This window comes from Callorhinus ursinus, unplaced genomic scaffold (genome assembly GCF_003265705.2).
Source record: "Callorhinus ursinus isolate GAN/ISIS: 27379988/994484 unplaced genomic scaffold, GSC_fseal_2.0 scaffold11, whole genome shotgun sequence".
NCBI classification, from domain to species: domain Eukaryota; kingdom Metazoa; phylum Chordata; class Mammalia; order Carnivora; family Otariidae; genus Callorhinus; species Callorhinus ursinus.
The window spans coordinates 12,865,593-12,881,848 of record NW_027397073.1 but is presented as its reverse complement, the minus strand read 5'-3'; the positions used below and the strand labels follow the sequence as shown (position 1 = coordinate 12,881,848).

General features: G+C 39.7%; 1 protein-coding gene across 1 annotated transcript in view; it reads left to right on the top strand.

The window, feature by feature from the left end:
* PHLPP1 (PH domain and leucine rich repeat protein phosphatase 1) overlaps positions 1–16,256 on the top strand; it is a 216,293-nt gene that overhangs the window by 175,514 nt on the left and 24,523 nt on the right. Inside the window, exons 10-12 of the mRNA XM_025886739.2 lie at positions 929–1,084; positions 12,689–12,889; positions 15,736–15,898. Of these exons, the coding sequence (XP_025742524.1) occupies positions 929–1,084; positions 12,689–12,889; positions 15,736–15,898 (520 nt within the window). The remainder of the gene's footprint in view (positions 1–928; positions 1,085–12,688; positions 12,890–15,735; positions 15,899–16,256) is intronic.

Sequence of the window (16,256 nt, the reverse complement as noted above, 5' to 3'; positions counted from 1 at the left end):
GTTCTTTGACAGCGCTGTACATGAGGTCTCCCTCCAGAGTGATCCTGATGCAAAGTACAACCTTGCTATGCCACAGGCCCCACATTTCTGTGTTTAAACCTGGGGACTGTTTTATTCTCTACGACTGTTGAAGAAGTCTGAATTTGGTCATACAGCGGATTTATATTTGATTAAAGTATTCATCATTTGTTGTGGTTTTGATAACCCGTAGAAGAAACATAGGCCAGGGTTCCAAACAGCTCTGTAGGCACAGAAGAGAATAGTGAATTAAGTGCATTTTCTTCTCTTTGGGAGGGGGTCTCAGTTTTGTCTAGGATTAAACCAAAGAGAAAAGAAAAATATACAGACTTAGGGAAGTAAGGAAAGGGAGAAATATTGTGGTTGTGAAATGCAAATGAGGAAAAATAAAACATTTTATCAGTTGGCGTTTGTAAAAGTTTAATCGGAGAGAAGAATCCTTATTTAGTGTTGAACCTGTAGGTAAAAATTGATCGACTCTATTTATTGAGAATCTGCTGTGGGTAAAGCACCGGTGTTCCATGGCAGACAAGACATGAGCCCTACCTCGAGAAGCCTACAGCCTTTTAAAGCATGGCTTCTGAGTCTAGCAAGGGTAGACTATTCTCTTCAGGATTTTCTATGAAACTTGTTTTTCTCTCTTTGATTAAGTAGAGCTTCTTTGTTAAATAATTCCCGTTCGTTTTTCCCACCCTCTTTTATTTCTTTTTTTTGTTTTGTTTTACAGTATGGAAAGTGTTGAAATATAAAAAGCTCCAAGTTTAAGCTTAGGAATTTGCAGTTGCTCAGAATGAATTTATGTTTCTTTGGAGAGATCATTTTAAGTGTTCGACTCCTGTTCATTTTTTTATTCCTTATCCCAAATTAGCGCTAAGTAGGTTTCCTTCTGTCTTTGTTCCCTCTGGCGCAGCTTATTTTGTAATAGTAGTCTCCGGAAGCTGCTGGCAAGACACAACCAGCTGACGAGGCTACCTGAGAGGCTGGAGAGGACCTCAGTGGAGGTCTTGGATGTGCAGCACAACCAGCTCCTGGAGCTGCCGCCGAACCTGCTGATGAAGGCCGACAGGTACAGTAGCTTGTTTGTTTGGGTTATTCATCAGAGTTGTAGAATGCCCCCTCGTTAGCATTCTTGTCCTACATGGTGTGTGCATTTTCTTTTCTTTTCTTTTTTTATATTTATCTATTTGGGAGAGAGAAAGACAGAGACAGAGCATGAGTGGGGGGTAGGAATCAGAGGGAGAGGGAGAAGCAGACTCCCCGCTGAGCAGGGAGCCCAACATGGGGCTCCGTCCCAGGACCCCGAGATCATGACCTGAACCAAAGGCAGACGCTTAACCCACTGAGCCACCCAGGCACCCCTTGTGCAGATTTTCTGATTATTGGAGGTTTACCAAGAAAGCCACTTCTCTATTTGGTAGGGGATGGAGTCAGGGGATATCCTGTAGGTTCTTCGTTAATTTTGCTGCTTTCTGAGAGGAGTGAGTTGAGTCGTTCATAAGCATAAGCACGGCATAAGTTTACTACCTGGTCATAACTGGTGCAGGTTGCTCCAGTCTTAGCTGAATTATCTTAGGATTCTCTACTCTTGGGCGCCTGGGTGGCTCAGTTGGTTAAGCGACTGCCTTCGGCTCAGGTCATGATCCTGGAGTCCCGGGATCGAGTCCCGCATCGGGCTCCCTGCTCAGCAGGGAGTCTGCTTCTCCCTCTGACCCTCTTCCATCTCGTGCTCTCTATCTCTCATTCTCTCTCTCTCAAATAAATAAATAAATAAAATCTTTAAAAAAAAAAAAAAGGATTCTCTACTCTTGCTTTCAGGTATTTGTGATTTGGGGTGACAAGATATAGTTTTCCTAGAGTTTGCTGAGTTCTCTCGCTGTTCTTTTTTGACCAGTTGTCCTTACATTTACCACAGTTTTCCCTTTGCATTTAAATTATTTTCTTTAGAACAAACTTTTTCTTTTCTTTTTCTTTTTTTATTTTATTTATTTATTCATGACAGACAGAGAGAAGCAGAGGGAGAAGCAGGCTCCCAAGGAGCAGGGAGCCCGATGCGGGACTCGATCCCAGGATCCTGGGATCATGACCTGAGCCGAAGGCAGACGCTTAACCATCTGAGCCACCCAGGCGCCCTAGAACAAACGTTTTCTAAATAGCTTATGTCACTAAGTAGTTAAAAACATTGTTCTGAGTTGAGGGGGAGGTTAGTTTAAACATTCAGTGAAATCTCTTTTCTGTGGAGAGTTGCCACATGCAGAACTTCCCTTAAAGAAAGCTTGAGGTTAACTTGAGTGTTACCTTACTTTGGAACATCTTGTTTGCCTCAGGGGCCTTGTGCATCATACAGAAAGGCTCACAGGCTGATGGCCTGCATCATTTTTACCTCCGCTAATGTTTATTTTTAGTGAGTGACCATTACTTGAGAGATGATATGAAGGATTTAACCTTTACTGTACCTCACGAAAAAGACAAAAAAGTAAAGTTTAATTTTGTGGTTCTCTTATAGAAGAAAACAATGATGGGTCTTTCTGTCTTAAAATATAAATTTGAAGTATGTTTCAGCGTGTGTGATTTTTCATTGGTGAAAAGAACTCTGCTTTCCTAAAGTGAATTAGATGCCCAACCAAGGTCCCTGTGCTTATTCCTGTCGTGATACTCATCACACACTGTATTATAATTTCTTGTTTACTGTCTGTCCCCACTATTAGATTATGAACGCTGTGTCCAGTGACTGTGTCTTAATTATAGTGTTATCCTCAGCATTTTGCAGCGTGTCTGGAATAAAGCAGGGTGCTCAACAAATATTTATATAATGAACAAAAGAAAATTTAAGGAATTTTAAATACTACCTTCACCCTTGGATTTTCATCTTTTTTCTTATGTCCTTTAAAAAAAAAAACTTCATAATCAAAATATAGCTTATGGTCAAAAAACGATAAATCTTAAGCATACTGCTCAATGAATTTTTACATATATGCCCCTATAGTCATCACCCAGATTAAGATAGAGAACGTTTTTAGTTCTCCCTGCCTTTTCCTTTTGTTCTTTTTTTTCCTCATTTAAAAAACCATTTATTCTTTGTACTTAGTATAAGTTACAGTGAATTCCTACTGGAATAGTTATAGAGAAATAATGGAATTGTGAGAAAATGGGATTGTTAAATTGTAATTGACCAGTGCTATACCAGTTCCCTGACAAAAAAGAGCAATGTTTCAAGATCATTTAAAGACTTGTTCTTACTTCTGCATTCATATCAAAATACCGTTGACCCTTGAATGACATGGGGGTTGGGGTACCAACCCCCACACAGTCAAAAATCTGTGTATAACTTTTGGACCCCCCCCAAATTTAACTACTAATAACCTAGTGTTAACCGGAAATGTTACCGATAATATAAACAGGCTGTTAGCAAATATTTTGTATATTATAAATGTATTACATACTGTATTCTTATGATAAAATAAGCTAGAGAAAAGAAGTGTTAAGAAAATCATAAGAGAAAATACATATACAGCACTATACTATATTAAAAAAAAAATCCATGTATAGTGGCTCCATGCAGTTCAAACCTGTGTTTTTCAAGGATCAGCAGTGCAGTGCACAGCATATGGGTAGCTATAGACACGTGCTTTCTGTTGTCACGAATACTGTAGGGTTTAATCTCTTCCCCTGTGCAGAATTCTGAGTGATATTGTAACCTTGTGTTTTCTTTCATAAGGCTAACTAGGCAAAACTCGGGTGCAGTTTTATCGTGAGAATCTACTTGTTCTCCTGGGCATCTACACTGAATCTACAGAAACAAGTAGATAGAATCCGATATAGGAGTCTGAGATAAAACTTGTTCTGAATCTGGCCAAGTCTAATAAGCTCATGGCTAATAGAGTAGATAAATAGGCTGGAACTCTCCAGGAGATAATGAGTCTTTATTCATTTTTTAAAAGGACAGTTCTGTATATTTTTAATTCTCTAGAAGCAATCAGTAAGCAGTGAATCTCCTTGGTGCTGGGGCGGATCTGAAAACATGTCCCTGAGGGGGAGCTCCTAAGTAGAGTCGAGGAGACTGTGTTTTCGTGTTCAGAAAAGAATTTTTTTGAGTGGGGCAGCTATAATTTAAATTCCTCCACAGGTGACTTTGTGACCCGGTGCGGCTCACTCTGAATCTCGGTTTTCCCGTGTTGCATATTCTGGACAGTTCCCAAATGGAATCTGTAATTTGGAAGTGGAAGGATTGTGTGAACTGGAATATTTCTAGTAACACAATGTGGAAAATTAGGGACCTGAACAAGCCACTGAAAGAGGACATTGCTGTCTTGGAGAGGATAAGCTGTGCTCACGGTGTAGGCTGAAGGCACTTAGGCGGTAATTCCCATAGTCTGAATAGATGGGTCTCTCCAGAGCCAGCTGCATTTTGGAAAATAAGAGCTGTGGAGGGGGCATTTGCCAGCCTCTGTGGGTCTTGGGAGGAGGGCAGGCCATGGAAAATGTAATTCTGGCACAGGAAAGTCCTGAGTGGGAGGCCAGGCGAATTATAAGGAGCAGGCATCCTCCTTCATTTTATGAGAGGAAAGCAAATGACCGAAAAAGGCTGAAATGAACTTTTTCAAGAAAGCATATTTCAGTGCTTTTGTTTTCCAACCATGATAATAGCCACCTCTCAGCGTGGTGTATTATTAGTCATGACTCTGAGTCAGAAAGAAGAGTTAAGAGTTGTGGTCCTCTCAGGCAGATAGGGTTGTGAAAGGGATAATATAAAGTTGATGAATGCTTTTTTGAACGACATTCTTGTATTACTTCACTTGTTGGAAGACAAGAAACACAGAACATTTGATAATGATTCTCACTAAACTATTTACTGCTTTGTAAATGGTTAATACAGCTGCTTTCCCCTTTCCAAAACCTAAATAATGGAGGTTTAATCTTTATTTAATTTAGAGAGAGTGCACACATAAGCGGCGGGGGGAGGGCCATAAGGAGAGTGGGGGAGAGCCTGAAGCCAACTCGATGCTCAGCTCAGCACCAAGCCCTGCACGGGGCTCAACCTCACAACCCTGAGATAATGACCTGAGCTAAAATGAAGAATCAGGTGCTTAACTGATTGAGCCACCCAGGCGCCCCTCTATCTAAATTTTTTTTTAATTCTATTTTTTTACTGAGGCTTAATTTACATTCAGGAAAATGGAGCGATATTGTGTATTAGGTTTGATGAGTCTGAGGGGAAGGAATAAACCAAAACTGACAGTTGTGGGAGCAGGTCAACCCAGAAAACATGGAGTTCAAAATATGAAAGAGGGTTTTTGAGGACAGAATCTCTGTAACAAGCTTCTTGCAGGTGGGTTCAGTTGTGCTTTGTTCTAGTTTGCATGATCTAGGCCAACATCTTGCTGACCCAGGACATTGAAGTCACTGTGCTGGGTGCCCCAGAGCATTGAAAGTGACATCGGTAGTACCCTCGAGGGGCTCACAGTCTAATGGAGACTTTAAAATAATTACACAATAAACCATAATAAAAAGTGGGTTTTAGAGGGTAAAAGAGAGGGGAAATGATATGGTTGGTTTTAATTTAGGCTCCTGGCGTGAAGAACGGCACTTTGCTCTTGGATAATACAGAGCTGTTGGTTTCGTAAATAGCTTCAGGCAGTAATGAAACTTTTCTTCAATCCTCCTTCCATTCAGTTAGCTCCAAAATACAAATCTTAAAAATATATAGATGCTCCTTGTTTCTTTCTTTCTTTTGTGGTAAAAAATTACTGTGGCCAGTTCTGTATTTGGTTATATAACTGAGGAGAGGGCCTGAATACAAGTCTTCATAAGTTATAAATGGTTTAGCTCGTGCTCTAAGTAGAACTTGTGCTTGGAAGCTTTAAGAGAACTGTCAGAAGAACATGCGTCATTGGACACAGAGCAAAAGACTGAACTTTGACTCTCTTGTGAGTTTTTCTTTAGCTCTGAGTCTTGCCTGCTAGAACCAATGTCATGGTTTTAATTACATCATATTGTCTGTTCAGTATTACAGCTTTAGAGTGGTGTATATTAATTTTCCTTACCTGGTGGTAGAAGGTATTAGTAGCCAAATGAGAGAAGGAAACCTGCTTTAAATTAGATGACTTTTAGTAATATCTTTCTCTTCCTATGAAAACTTATTTTGACTTGCTTTTCATTGGCAGCTCAAAAACTGTAGACAGATGTGAGATGTGATGGACTGTGTGTTGCCGAGAAGTTGACTCTGATTTGTGTCTTATGATGAGGGTGGGATTTGGTTCTCTGGGGTGAACTGGCAGTATTCTAATCTGGATCTCACTGTCCTAGATCTCTCTTATCTTACCTCTTTTTGCTTAGAGTTGAAGATCTCCTTGATGGAAGTCCCCAGGAGTTTCAGATAATCAGTTTTTATCAACAGATGGGCAGGGTGGGGTAGATAGTCACCCGGGGTCACAGAGCAGATGGATGAGGTACAGCCACCCTTCTATTCGTGAAATCTTGGTGAGGGCCCCCTCCTGGTCCGTCTCACAGCTGCACACTCATCTGATGGTGGGAGAGTTGCTGCTATAGGAGGCTGGTCTAATTTAACAAAGCCGCCGCTGACCCTTTCAAGGAGAGCTGTAAATTCCTGTTGTCGGTGGACATTAGGGTCTGTTTTTATCCCTGGTTAGAGCAGTATAAGGTGCTTTAAGGGCTGGGAGTGGGGAGAGTGTATGTGCGAATAAAATACGTGGTAATTATTAAATATCCCCTGAGTATTAGTCACATTACAGACCATAAGTTTTAGTGACTCAGTACATGTGTAAATACCAAGGGGACTAAACAGTAACAGAGAATTTGGAGATCGTGATCAATTGGCCATGACAACTGGTGCCTTTTGGCAAAGACAGATATTTCTGGCATTTTTAAGAGCTAAGTTGCCTACACTATTTTGTTTAAGTGAAGAGAGCTAACTTGTAAAGTTCTGATATTCTGAGAATAAAATTACAGTATTTCTCAAAGTGTGTCTACAGAATGCCCTGGGGTACATATTAAACATGCAGATTTCTGGTGCTTATCTCTGTTCTACTGATTCAGTATGGCCAATCATCAGAATCCTTAATTCCACAGAGTTTTGAAGCCTTACCCTGACCTACTTAATAAGAATATCTGGGAGTTGAATTTGAGAATCATGTACCTTCTGATAGAAGAGCACAATTTCACTTCTATTTTTGCCAAAAATGCACACTATTCTAATGATAAAACATCAAACAAATCTAAATTGAGAGACATTCTACAAAATAATTGTCTAGTACTTTTCAAAAGTGTTAAAGTTGTTTAAGACAAATAAGACTAACTAAAGGAGGCTAAGGAGGCATAATGACAAAACATACGTGGGATCCTGGATTGGTTCTGGACCAGATAGAGGACATCAGTGGGATAATTAATGAAATTGGGATAAGGTCTGTAGATGAATTTGTAGTATTGCATAAATGTTAAATTCTTAATTGACTTAATTTTTAAAACTAATTCTTTTTATGTTCTTATTCAGCAATTCTTCCATCTGTATAATTTTTGTTCCTTTACCTGGTAGCCTTGTAGCCAGGCAGATTTTCATACCTTCCAAAATAATAGTCCTGTTAGACTGTATGCAATTTTTCTTCACTTGGAATCCCCACTATTAGGTGGTGGTGCTAGGCAATTAATAATTGTGGTTCTTTTTTCAAATTGACTAGCGGGGTAAAACATTAATTCGGTGGGTTTCTACCAACACTTTAAAAAATTAAGTAGGATAGAAACAAATAGAGTCAGATTAAGTAGTGATTGTGAAACTTTTTTTTCTACTTTTTAAAAAAGATTTTATTTATTTATTATTTATTTTTAAAAGATTTTATTTATTTTAGAGAGAGACAGCACAAGCAGGAGGGGCAGAGAGAGAGAGAATCTCAAGCAGACCCTGGGCTGAGTGCAGAGTCCAACATGGGGCTCAGTCTCACGACCCTGAGATCGTGACCTGAGCCAAAACCAAGAGTTGGGTGCTTAACCGACTGTGCTACCCAGGCGCCCCAAGATTTTATTTATTTATTTCAGAGAGAGCAGGCGGGGGGAAGGAACAGAGACAAGCAGACTCTGGGCTGAATGCAGAGCCCAACACGGGGCTCCATCCCACAACTCTAAGACCATGACCTGAGCTGAAATCAAGAGTCGGATGTTTAACCGACTGAGCCACCCAGGTGCTTCTCTGAAACTTTCATTGATACATGTGTATGTTGCATCTGTACTGGGGGGTAATGTAAAATGTAATTTGTACTCTTGGTTACTATCAAACATTTGAAAGCCCTTCCCTTAAGAGCTATCAGCCTTCTGAAGACAGATGAAATTGTTAAAAGTGTTGTTCTGTACAGACAGATGATAAGGAATTGATAGTGTTTCACAGTTCTGGGACATTGGGGGCCAGAAATCAAGGTTTTGTCTAAAAGTAGAAGAGTTTTGCTGGGCTTGAAATCTTAACCTTTTGTATTTTTAATAGAATAGAAGTCTCAGTACTGATCTCCAGAAAAACTATTAAAATGAGGAATGCCGGGGTGCCTGGGTGGCTCAGTCCATTGAGCATCTGACTCTTGGTTTCGGCTCAGGGCATGATCTCAGGGTCATGAGATTGAGCCCTGTGTTGGGCTCTGCACTCAGCCCAGAGTCTGCTTGAGATTCTCTCTCTCCCTCTGCCCCTCCCTCAGCTTGTGCGCTCTCTCTCTCTAAAATAAATAATTTTTTTTTTTTTAATGCAGAAGGCCTGGTATACTTACAAATAGGTAAATCGGTTTTGATACCAAATCCTGCACTTTGTTTCAGTGACAGAATTTGGCTGTAAAATTTAAGGGTGTGCTGGAAATTACTAAAAAGCAAACAAACAAAAACAAAACAAAACAAAACAAAAAAACCTAGATGAGCCAGAGCAGATGGACAGAATGTGCCAAGGAAGAACAGAGCAATTGCTCAAGAAGCAGGAAGTGGATTTGTCTCCCAGCTGTTGTGGGCAGCTTTCCAAATGCTTTAGGGCAGGAGCTGTACATGAGTTTTTTTCTGCAACTTTTGTACCTTCTGCTAAGAAAAGTTTTTAAGTACTAAGTTATCTTAAGGATGGAGTTTAAAGTACCGTGCACATGTAGTTTTCACACTACCCAGCAGGTGCCCTGCTTCACCTCCAGCATTTCAGGAGAGAAGGGCCTATGAAAATGTCCTCAGGAAAATGTTTTATTATTACTGTTTTTTAACATTTGAATTTTGGAGAGATGTGTTAGGGAATCATGGACTCTTAAGATTAATGAGGTCTGGGTTTTATTTCTGGCTCTGTCATTAATTACTGTTTAATAATTGCCAAGTAATTTGACCTTTCTCAGCTTGTGTTTCTGTCTTCGGTGAAATATGAGGGGGCATCTCTGTGGTGATGGGAGAACCAAATGAAATAGAAAATAGGAAAGAGCTGTGGTCTCTACACAGCACCTTACAGATGAATAGAAAGCAGTCATATGTGACTGCTTTTTCTCTATTTAGCAGAGGAGGGTCGCCTAGTGAAGAGGATTATATGGATGAAACGTTTCTTGGCACGTGAACCAGTCTTTTATCTTTTATACAGTTAAAACAAAAATCTATAAGGGAGAGGCTTAAGGAGGTTATTATATCATCTTGAGTTGAGACCAAACTCAGCGCTTTAGGAATTTTTTGGAGGTTTTGAAAGCAGGGGGTGCGGTTATATACCCTGATTTTTGAGTTAAACTGTTAACCACACTGGAGAAATTCTGCAAAATGAAAGTAGTTGCTCATTCTGGTGGAAATGCAGCATTTGTCTCCTGCTGAAATATTGTGAGGTTGGGGGACAAGTGTTTTTATTTTTAAGAGAATGGTCTTTGAATTGAATTTTCCTGAGACCGTTATAATCAAAAATCTTTTTAGCCCAATTATCTGCCCTCTGACCGTTAACTAACAAGATGATTCAGTCAGCCCCTTTCAGTTCAAATCAAATCCTTTGGAACCAGCACATGTAGTTTCGACTTCGTTTCATTTCCTGGCAGGGTAGGATGTGGGATTTTCTTTTTTTTCTCCCTCTTAATTTCCCACCAAAGAGTATATGGCTCCTTCAGTACAGCAAATTTCAACATCTTGATGAGAGGACAAGTCTCTTTGGAAATCACTTTCTTCTCTTCATTCAGATGTTGTAAGGGATTTTCAAAGTCCTTTTGGCAGCTTTCTAGGTGAGCATTCGCTAGTCAGTCTTTTTTTCTTTCAAAGCAATATTCCCTCCTTTTCTGGCCTGAAGATATACAAACATTCATGAATTCTCTTTTCTTACGTCCATAACTATATATTGCCTAGACAATTATATTTTAATGAGATTGTCATATAGTTTCCCAGCCAACCCCAGTCCATGATGTTTCGGGGCAATACATTTTAATTTGTTCTAATTCTTCACTGAAGAAATTCTTAACAGGGTATTTAAGTCAGGTGATATAACGAAACAGACTTGTAAAAATACTTTGAAGAACTATGGTGCTGAAATTGGTTTCCTTCCTAGTTCAAAACCATTTCAGAAACTGCATGAATGACCTTTATTTTCTTCTGTGTAGCACACACGACTATAATTTCCCATGACTATTTATGGTCTGTACAGCCCTTTCTAACTTCCTTTTTTTTTTTTAAATGTCAACGGAATACATGTTTCTTTAATGGAAAATGTTCTATTTTGGGGAAGCTGCTTTTCCTTAGACAAGTAGTGTAATTGGAGTGTGTGTGTAAGTATGTGTGGGGGTTTTGCAAGATTGGGGAAGATTAGGGGATTGAGAGTTTGGCGTGACAGTCCTGGTGATGACTCCTGAATACAAAGCCTTCTTTTGGTCCAAATTTAAAAATAACTATACTTCGTATTCCGTAGTCCTTTTTTAAGGAAGATTTTATTCCTTTTTCCTAACATATGGCAAAGCAGTCCTGAATTGGACGCTGAAAGTTTCAAACCCAGGTGGTTGTGAAACAAGACAAAGGTGGTTCATTAACAGGCTTTTCCAGATGGGGAGGCAAGGTGGCTTTGACCTTGGTAACCATAGTGGAGAGTGTGATGGGCAGAACACTCTCCACATTCCGGATGCTGTAGCTTCCCAGTGGAGCCCACACAGTGCAGGTCCGTTGTGAAGCTGGAGGGTCACCTGTGTGACTCACGAGCCAGGCACAGTACCTGCTCTGTCCTTCCTTCCCTTCTCTTTCCAGTGACGTGGAGCCTGATCACAGCAAGGATTCTGCTTCAGTTCTCCAGCTTCGCTTTCCGTTTATCTGTGCTTCACAATAACTATGGAAGGATTATGTGATTTTAGTTAGCTGGGGTGTAAAAACGTTCTTCATATTTTAGCCATTTTCACTCTGTCATCTGGATAACTGGGGCAGCATATACCCCTTGTTTGTTTATTTTAAAGATTTTATTTATTTATTTGACACACAGAAATAGCGAGAGAGAGAGAGAGAGGGAGAGAGCACAAGCTTGGGGAGCGGCAGGCAGAGAGAGAAGCAGGCTTCCTGCATGAGCAGGGAGCCCGACGTGGAGCTCAATCCCAGGACCCTGGGATCGTGACCTGAGCTGAAGGCAGCGGTTTAACCAACTGAGCCACCCAGGCGCCCCCCCCCTTGTTTGTTTATTTTAATGTAAATCTTATTGAAATATAATATAAATACAGAAAGGGCCAAATCATAAGTGTAGCACTTGATGAATTAAGTGAACACACTTGTGTAACCAGCACCCAGATCAAGAACCAAAACATTGTATTAGAAAAATTAGAAGCTCTCTCCCAGACACTACTTCCCTTCCCTGACTTCTAATAGCATACATTGGTTGTTTTGTTTTGTTTAAAGATTTATTTATTTTAGGGAGTGAGAGTGTGTGCATGGGGAAGGGGCAAAGGGAGAGGGAGAGAAACTCAGACTCCCCACTGAGCGCAGAGCCTGAAGCAGGGCTCGATCCCATAACCCTGAGATCATGACCTGAGCCAAAGTCAAGAGTTGGGCGCTTAATGACTGAGCCACCCAGACAACCCATACGTTAGTTTTGCCCAACTTTGAATTTGATAATTATGGACTCATGCAGTGAATCCTCTGGTATCACTCCTTTCGCTCTCCTATTTGTGAGCATCATCCTGCTGATGTGTGTGGTTGCAGTTTTTCATTCTCACTGCTATACAGTAGTCAGTACAGAGCCAAGTGTCGCCTGCAGTTGTGAACACATGTCAGTAAGATGTGCTTTGGGCACCATACTGAAAAGGACTTGGTCACTATGTGATTTTGTTGTATTGTGACCTAATGTCTAATTGGTTTATTACTCTAAGGTTTCTTTTATTTAAAAATAGGCAATTGTTTTCTCTTCCTTAAGGCAGAATAATAACTTTACCTTATCACTTTCCCTTCCACTCCCTGTACCAGCTATAAAATTAATCACTTCCTCTCACCTTTGTGCTTCCATAAAAACTGATTTTTATCTGTATTTAACACATTAAGTTCGGGTGTTCATCATAGATAGTGGAGTCATGTATCCATATGCCTGCTAGTAAAGCCGGGGCCTACTTTTAAATCCAGTTTCTAATATTCCAGGTATCAGTCAGAAAAATTCTAGATTTGTTGAGGGTCCTGGACTAGACCTCTGGTTTACCAGTGGGATTTTGTTGCAATTTTGTCATTGTAGCCTGAGATTCCTGAATGCATCTGCAAACAAACTGGAAACCCTTCCTCCAGCCACTCTTTCTGAAGAGACGAACAGCATCTTACAGGAGTTGTATTTGACAAATAACAACCTCACAGATAAATGTGTGCCCCTGTTAACAGGACACCCCCATCTAAAGATCCTTCATATGGCCTACAATCGACTTCAAAGTTTTCCAGCAAGGTAAAAGAAGATCACAGAGTGATGTTCTTCATTGCATTTCTGAAAATGGATTCATAGATGGAAAAACAAAAGATAAAATGTTTATTTCCCACATCATGTGAAGCTTGTTCCTCCTGATCCTTATTCACAGTTGTCTTTCATCTGAGCCACGATTAGCATTTCCCTAAAGAGAAAGGTGTTAGTTTTTCTAATATGAATGTATCCCAAGACCCAATCACAACCGTGTTACTTGTGATTTTGAAATAAGATCTGTCATTTCATGGGCATGTTTTTTCTTTTGGTTCTTTTTAGCCAAATTATTTTTTAAAAATTACCCTACTATGGTGTGTGGGAATTTAGAACATAAACTAGAATACCTTACGGTTCTTAATTAGCTACTGGTTTTTATATTTGTGCTGTGGTGTAAAAAGCAGTGGTGGTCTCTGCAACCACAGAAGCCCTGTGGTGTTGTAAATAATTTATGGCTGTCAGAATATTCCATTTTTAATTCTGTTGTAATGTGAACTTCTAATTTTGGGGAGCAGTGGCATTGTGTCTAACTTTGACTGAATCCCCACACGGAGCCTGGAAGGATTTACTAGGCTTCTGTGTCATTGGCATTTGGCATCTAACAAGTTAGGACTTGGAACGCATATCCACACATCAAAGCAGCAAACACTAACCCCTCTACTATTCTGCTGCCATACAGCTCAGCCCTGGGACAAAGCAAAATATTGGCACAGCTTCCCCCCACTGCCATCAAGGCTGCCAACCTACAGAATCCTTACTATGCATTGCAAATATGCATTGACTTCAAGTATTGCTCTGTTTTGTTGTTGTTGTTGTATATCTTTATTTCTTGATTTTTTTCCTCTCATTTGATGTTAATGATGTTAATGACTAAACCTTTTTTCTTCTGTATACTGTATTTCTATGTACCTTTTTTTTAAACTTCTATGTACTTTTACTGTGTACATAGTATTTTACTATGGAATGAGGAGATGATATTTTTGAAAGAAAACATGGTCATCACATAACAATATCTCTGAAAGGACTCATGGTCCTATTTGAGATGGTGAGTAAGCCCTGCGGGAGAAATGTCATCAACTCAGATTTTGATGGTATCCCCCCATGACCCATGCCAGTTGTAATCAGCCTAAATGCAGAGAATTTTTTTATGCACCTCATAAAAATCCATTCTATAATTTCTATCTCCCTGGGGATTGTGATATGACACAGGAACTCCCTTAAAGACTCTTGAGTTCCTTAAGAGTCAGGATTGTGAATTGCCTCCATCAGGCCCATGTCTCCTATGAGGTCTGGCCTGGGGTAGACACTCCACAGCTGGTTGCTGAACTAAAGAACATGCTCCAGCCGTCTGGCCCTTCGACCACTTTCTTTGTATGTTGACAAACGGAAACTTCTTTAACTTTTTCTTTGTTGGGCCGGATTTCTATATTTTCAGTCATTTTTCATGCCCCGTTACTCATTGATTTCTCCATATTTCTTCCCAAGAAGTAATAGTCTTATAAATTCAGGCAATCGGAGCTGGATTACATCACAGTCCACGTACATAGTGTTGTTTGTAGTGCATCCCAATGCCGTGTTGGCTGTTTCGGATATTAAAAGACTTGATGTCGTCATATGAAAACTTAGTTTTGTATCTTTGGCATATATTTATTTTCAAGATAAGCAAATAAGATAACCTTTATATTTGAGAGATGACAGGAAGAAAAGTAATAAAAGAATTTCTTGCTAAATTTTTTAAAGGTTAATTATGACACAGGCAGCCATAACAGAGGAGATAGCGACAATTGTAAACTGAATGATTCAGATTATAAGTTTGAGTTACACTCATTGGGAATCCCTGTGCTTTTTGGAGTTGAGCATCAACAGTGGTAGAAAAAGAGTCAGAAGGGTGGTAGATGCTATTATAGGGATTATAGGGGTGGAAGGTTTTTTTCCTCCAGATTTACAGAAAAGGCAAGAAACCTTAACTCTGAAATTTTCTTTATTCGGTTACTATAATTATTACTTATTATGACGATGATCAGCTATAAATTAAGGTTGACAACAATAAAAGACATTCTTAAACAAAAGTGTTCAATATATTAGGACATCTATTAAGGTAAGGTTAGAGAGAGTCCGCTTTTGTTGATGTTTAGCAGGAGGTGAGAGAAATTTCTTTTGGGTATGGTTTGAATTTGGGCACTGCCAGAAGGTCAAGAGATGACCCAGATGATACTCCCCACCACCTTATCATCACGAATGATGTCAGAGGAGTTTGGGGAGTAGGGTTTTAGGAGAAAGCATATCTTCACACGAAGATATGTCCTCCTGTTCTCCTCTACATCCCCTTGAGTTCTCAGTGCCAATACCAGGAAGTCATTCTCTCAGACTGAGCTCTTTCAAAGCACTTATATTGGACTAATGCTCACTTTTGACCCACTTGAGTAGGATTTTTATTGAAGTTCAGACTAAGCTATGTAGCATAGTTATTGTTGCTGGGATAATTTAATTCACACAGTTTTAAGAGGAAAGGGACATCCATTCTTCTGTTTTTGCTTAATTTGAAGAGTTGAAGTTAGTAGTTTTTGTTTTGTAGTAGGAAAGGAGGTATTAAAATACTTTGATACTCAAAAACGGTAGTGAAAAATGGTCGTTTGTTAAAATGGTTATTACAAGTGAATCTTTTTTTTTAATTCCAGTATAGTTAACATGAAGTGTATATTATACAAGTCAATCTTTAAAGGATCTTTAGACTCATAGTAAATTCCCTTTTTATTCTCATTATGTATTATTTTCTTCTTAAATTGCCTTATGATTATTTTTTGACCCCCCTGCCCCTTGGATTTTGTCTTTTTTAGTAAAATGGCAAAACTGGAGGAACTTGAAGAAATTGACATCAGTGGGAACAAACTGAAAGCCATCCCGACGACCATCATGAATTGCCGGCGCATGCACACCATCATTGCTCATTCTAATTGCATCGAGGTCTTTCCTGAAGTTATGCAGCTCCCAGAAATCAAGGTATGTGGTTTGATCTCATAAACTCCAAGCTGCATGTCAGGAAAGAGAATTGTTTTCTCCAGTTCATCAGTTCAGGGTGTTTGCACCTTTGTTGGAGTGAAGACTCCCAGTCATCCCTGCCCCGTCCTTCCTAGCTACTGGACTACACGGTCGAATCAACATAGGGGGATAAAAAACAAGAAGAAGAAGAAGAAATAAAAAGGCACTGGGTTAGGAATTGGGAAAATTATATTCTGGGCTCTGTCCATAACTAGCTGTGTGAATTAAGGCTAACCGTAGAGTCACCTAACTCTTTCCTATCTAACAATACTTGTCCCCCTTATTTCCAGGGTGGTTATGAGGCTCGAAAGAGTTTGTC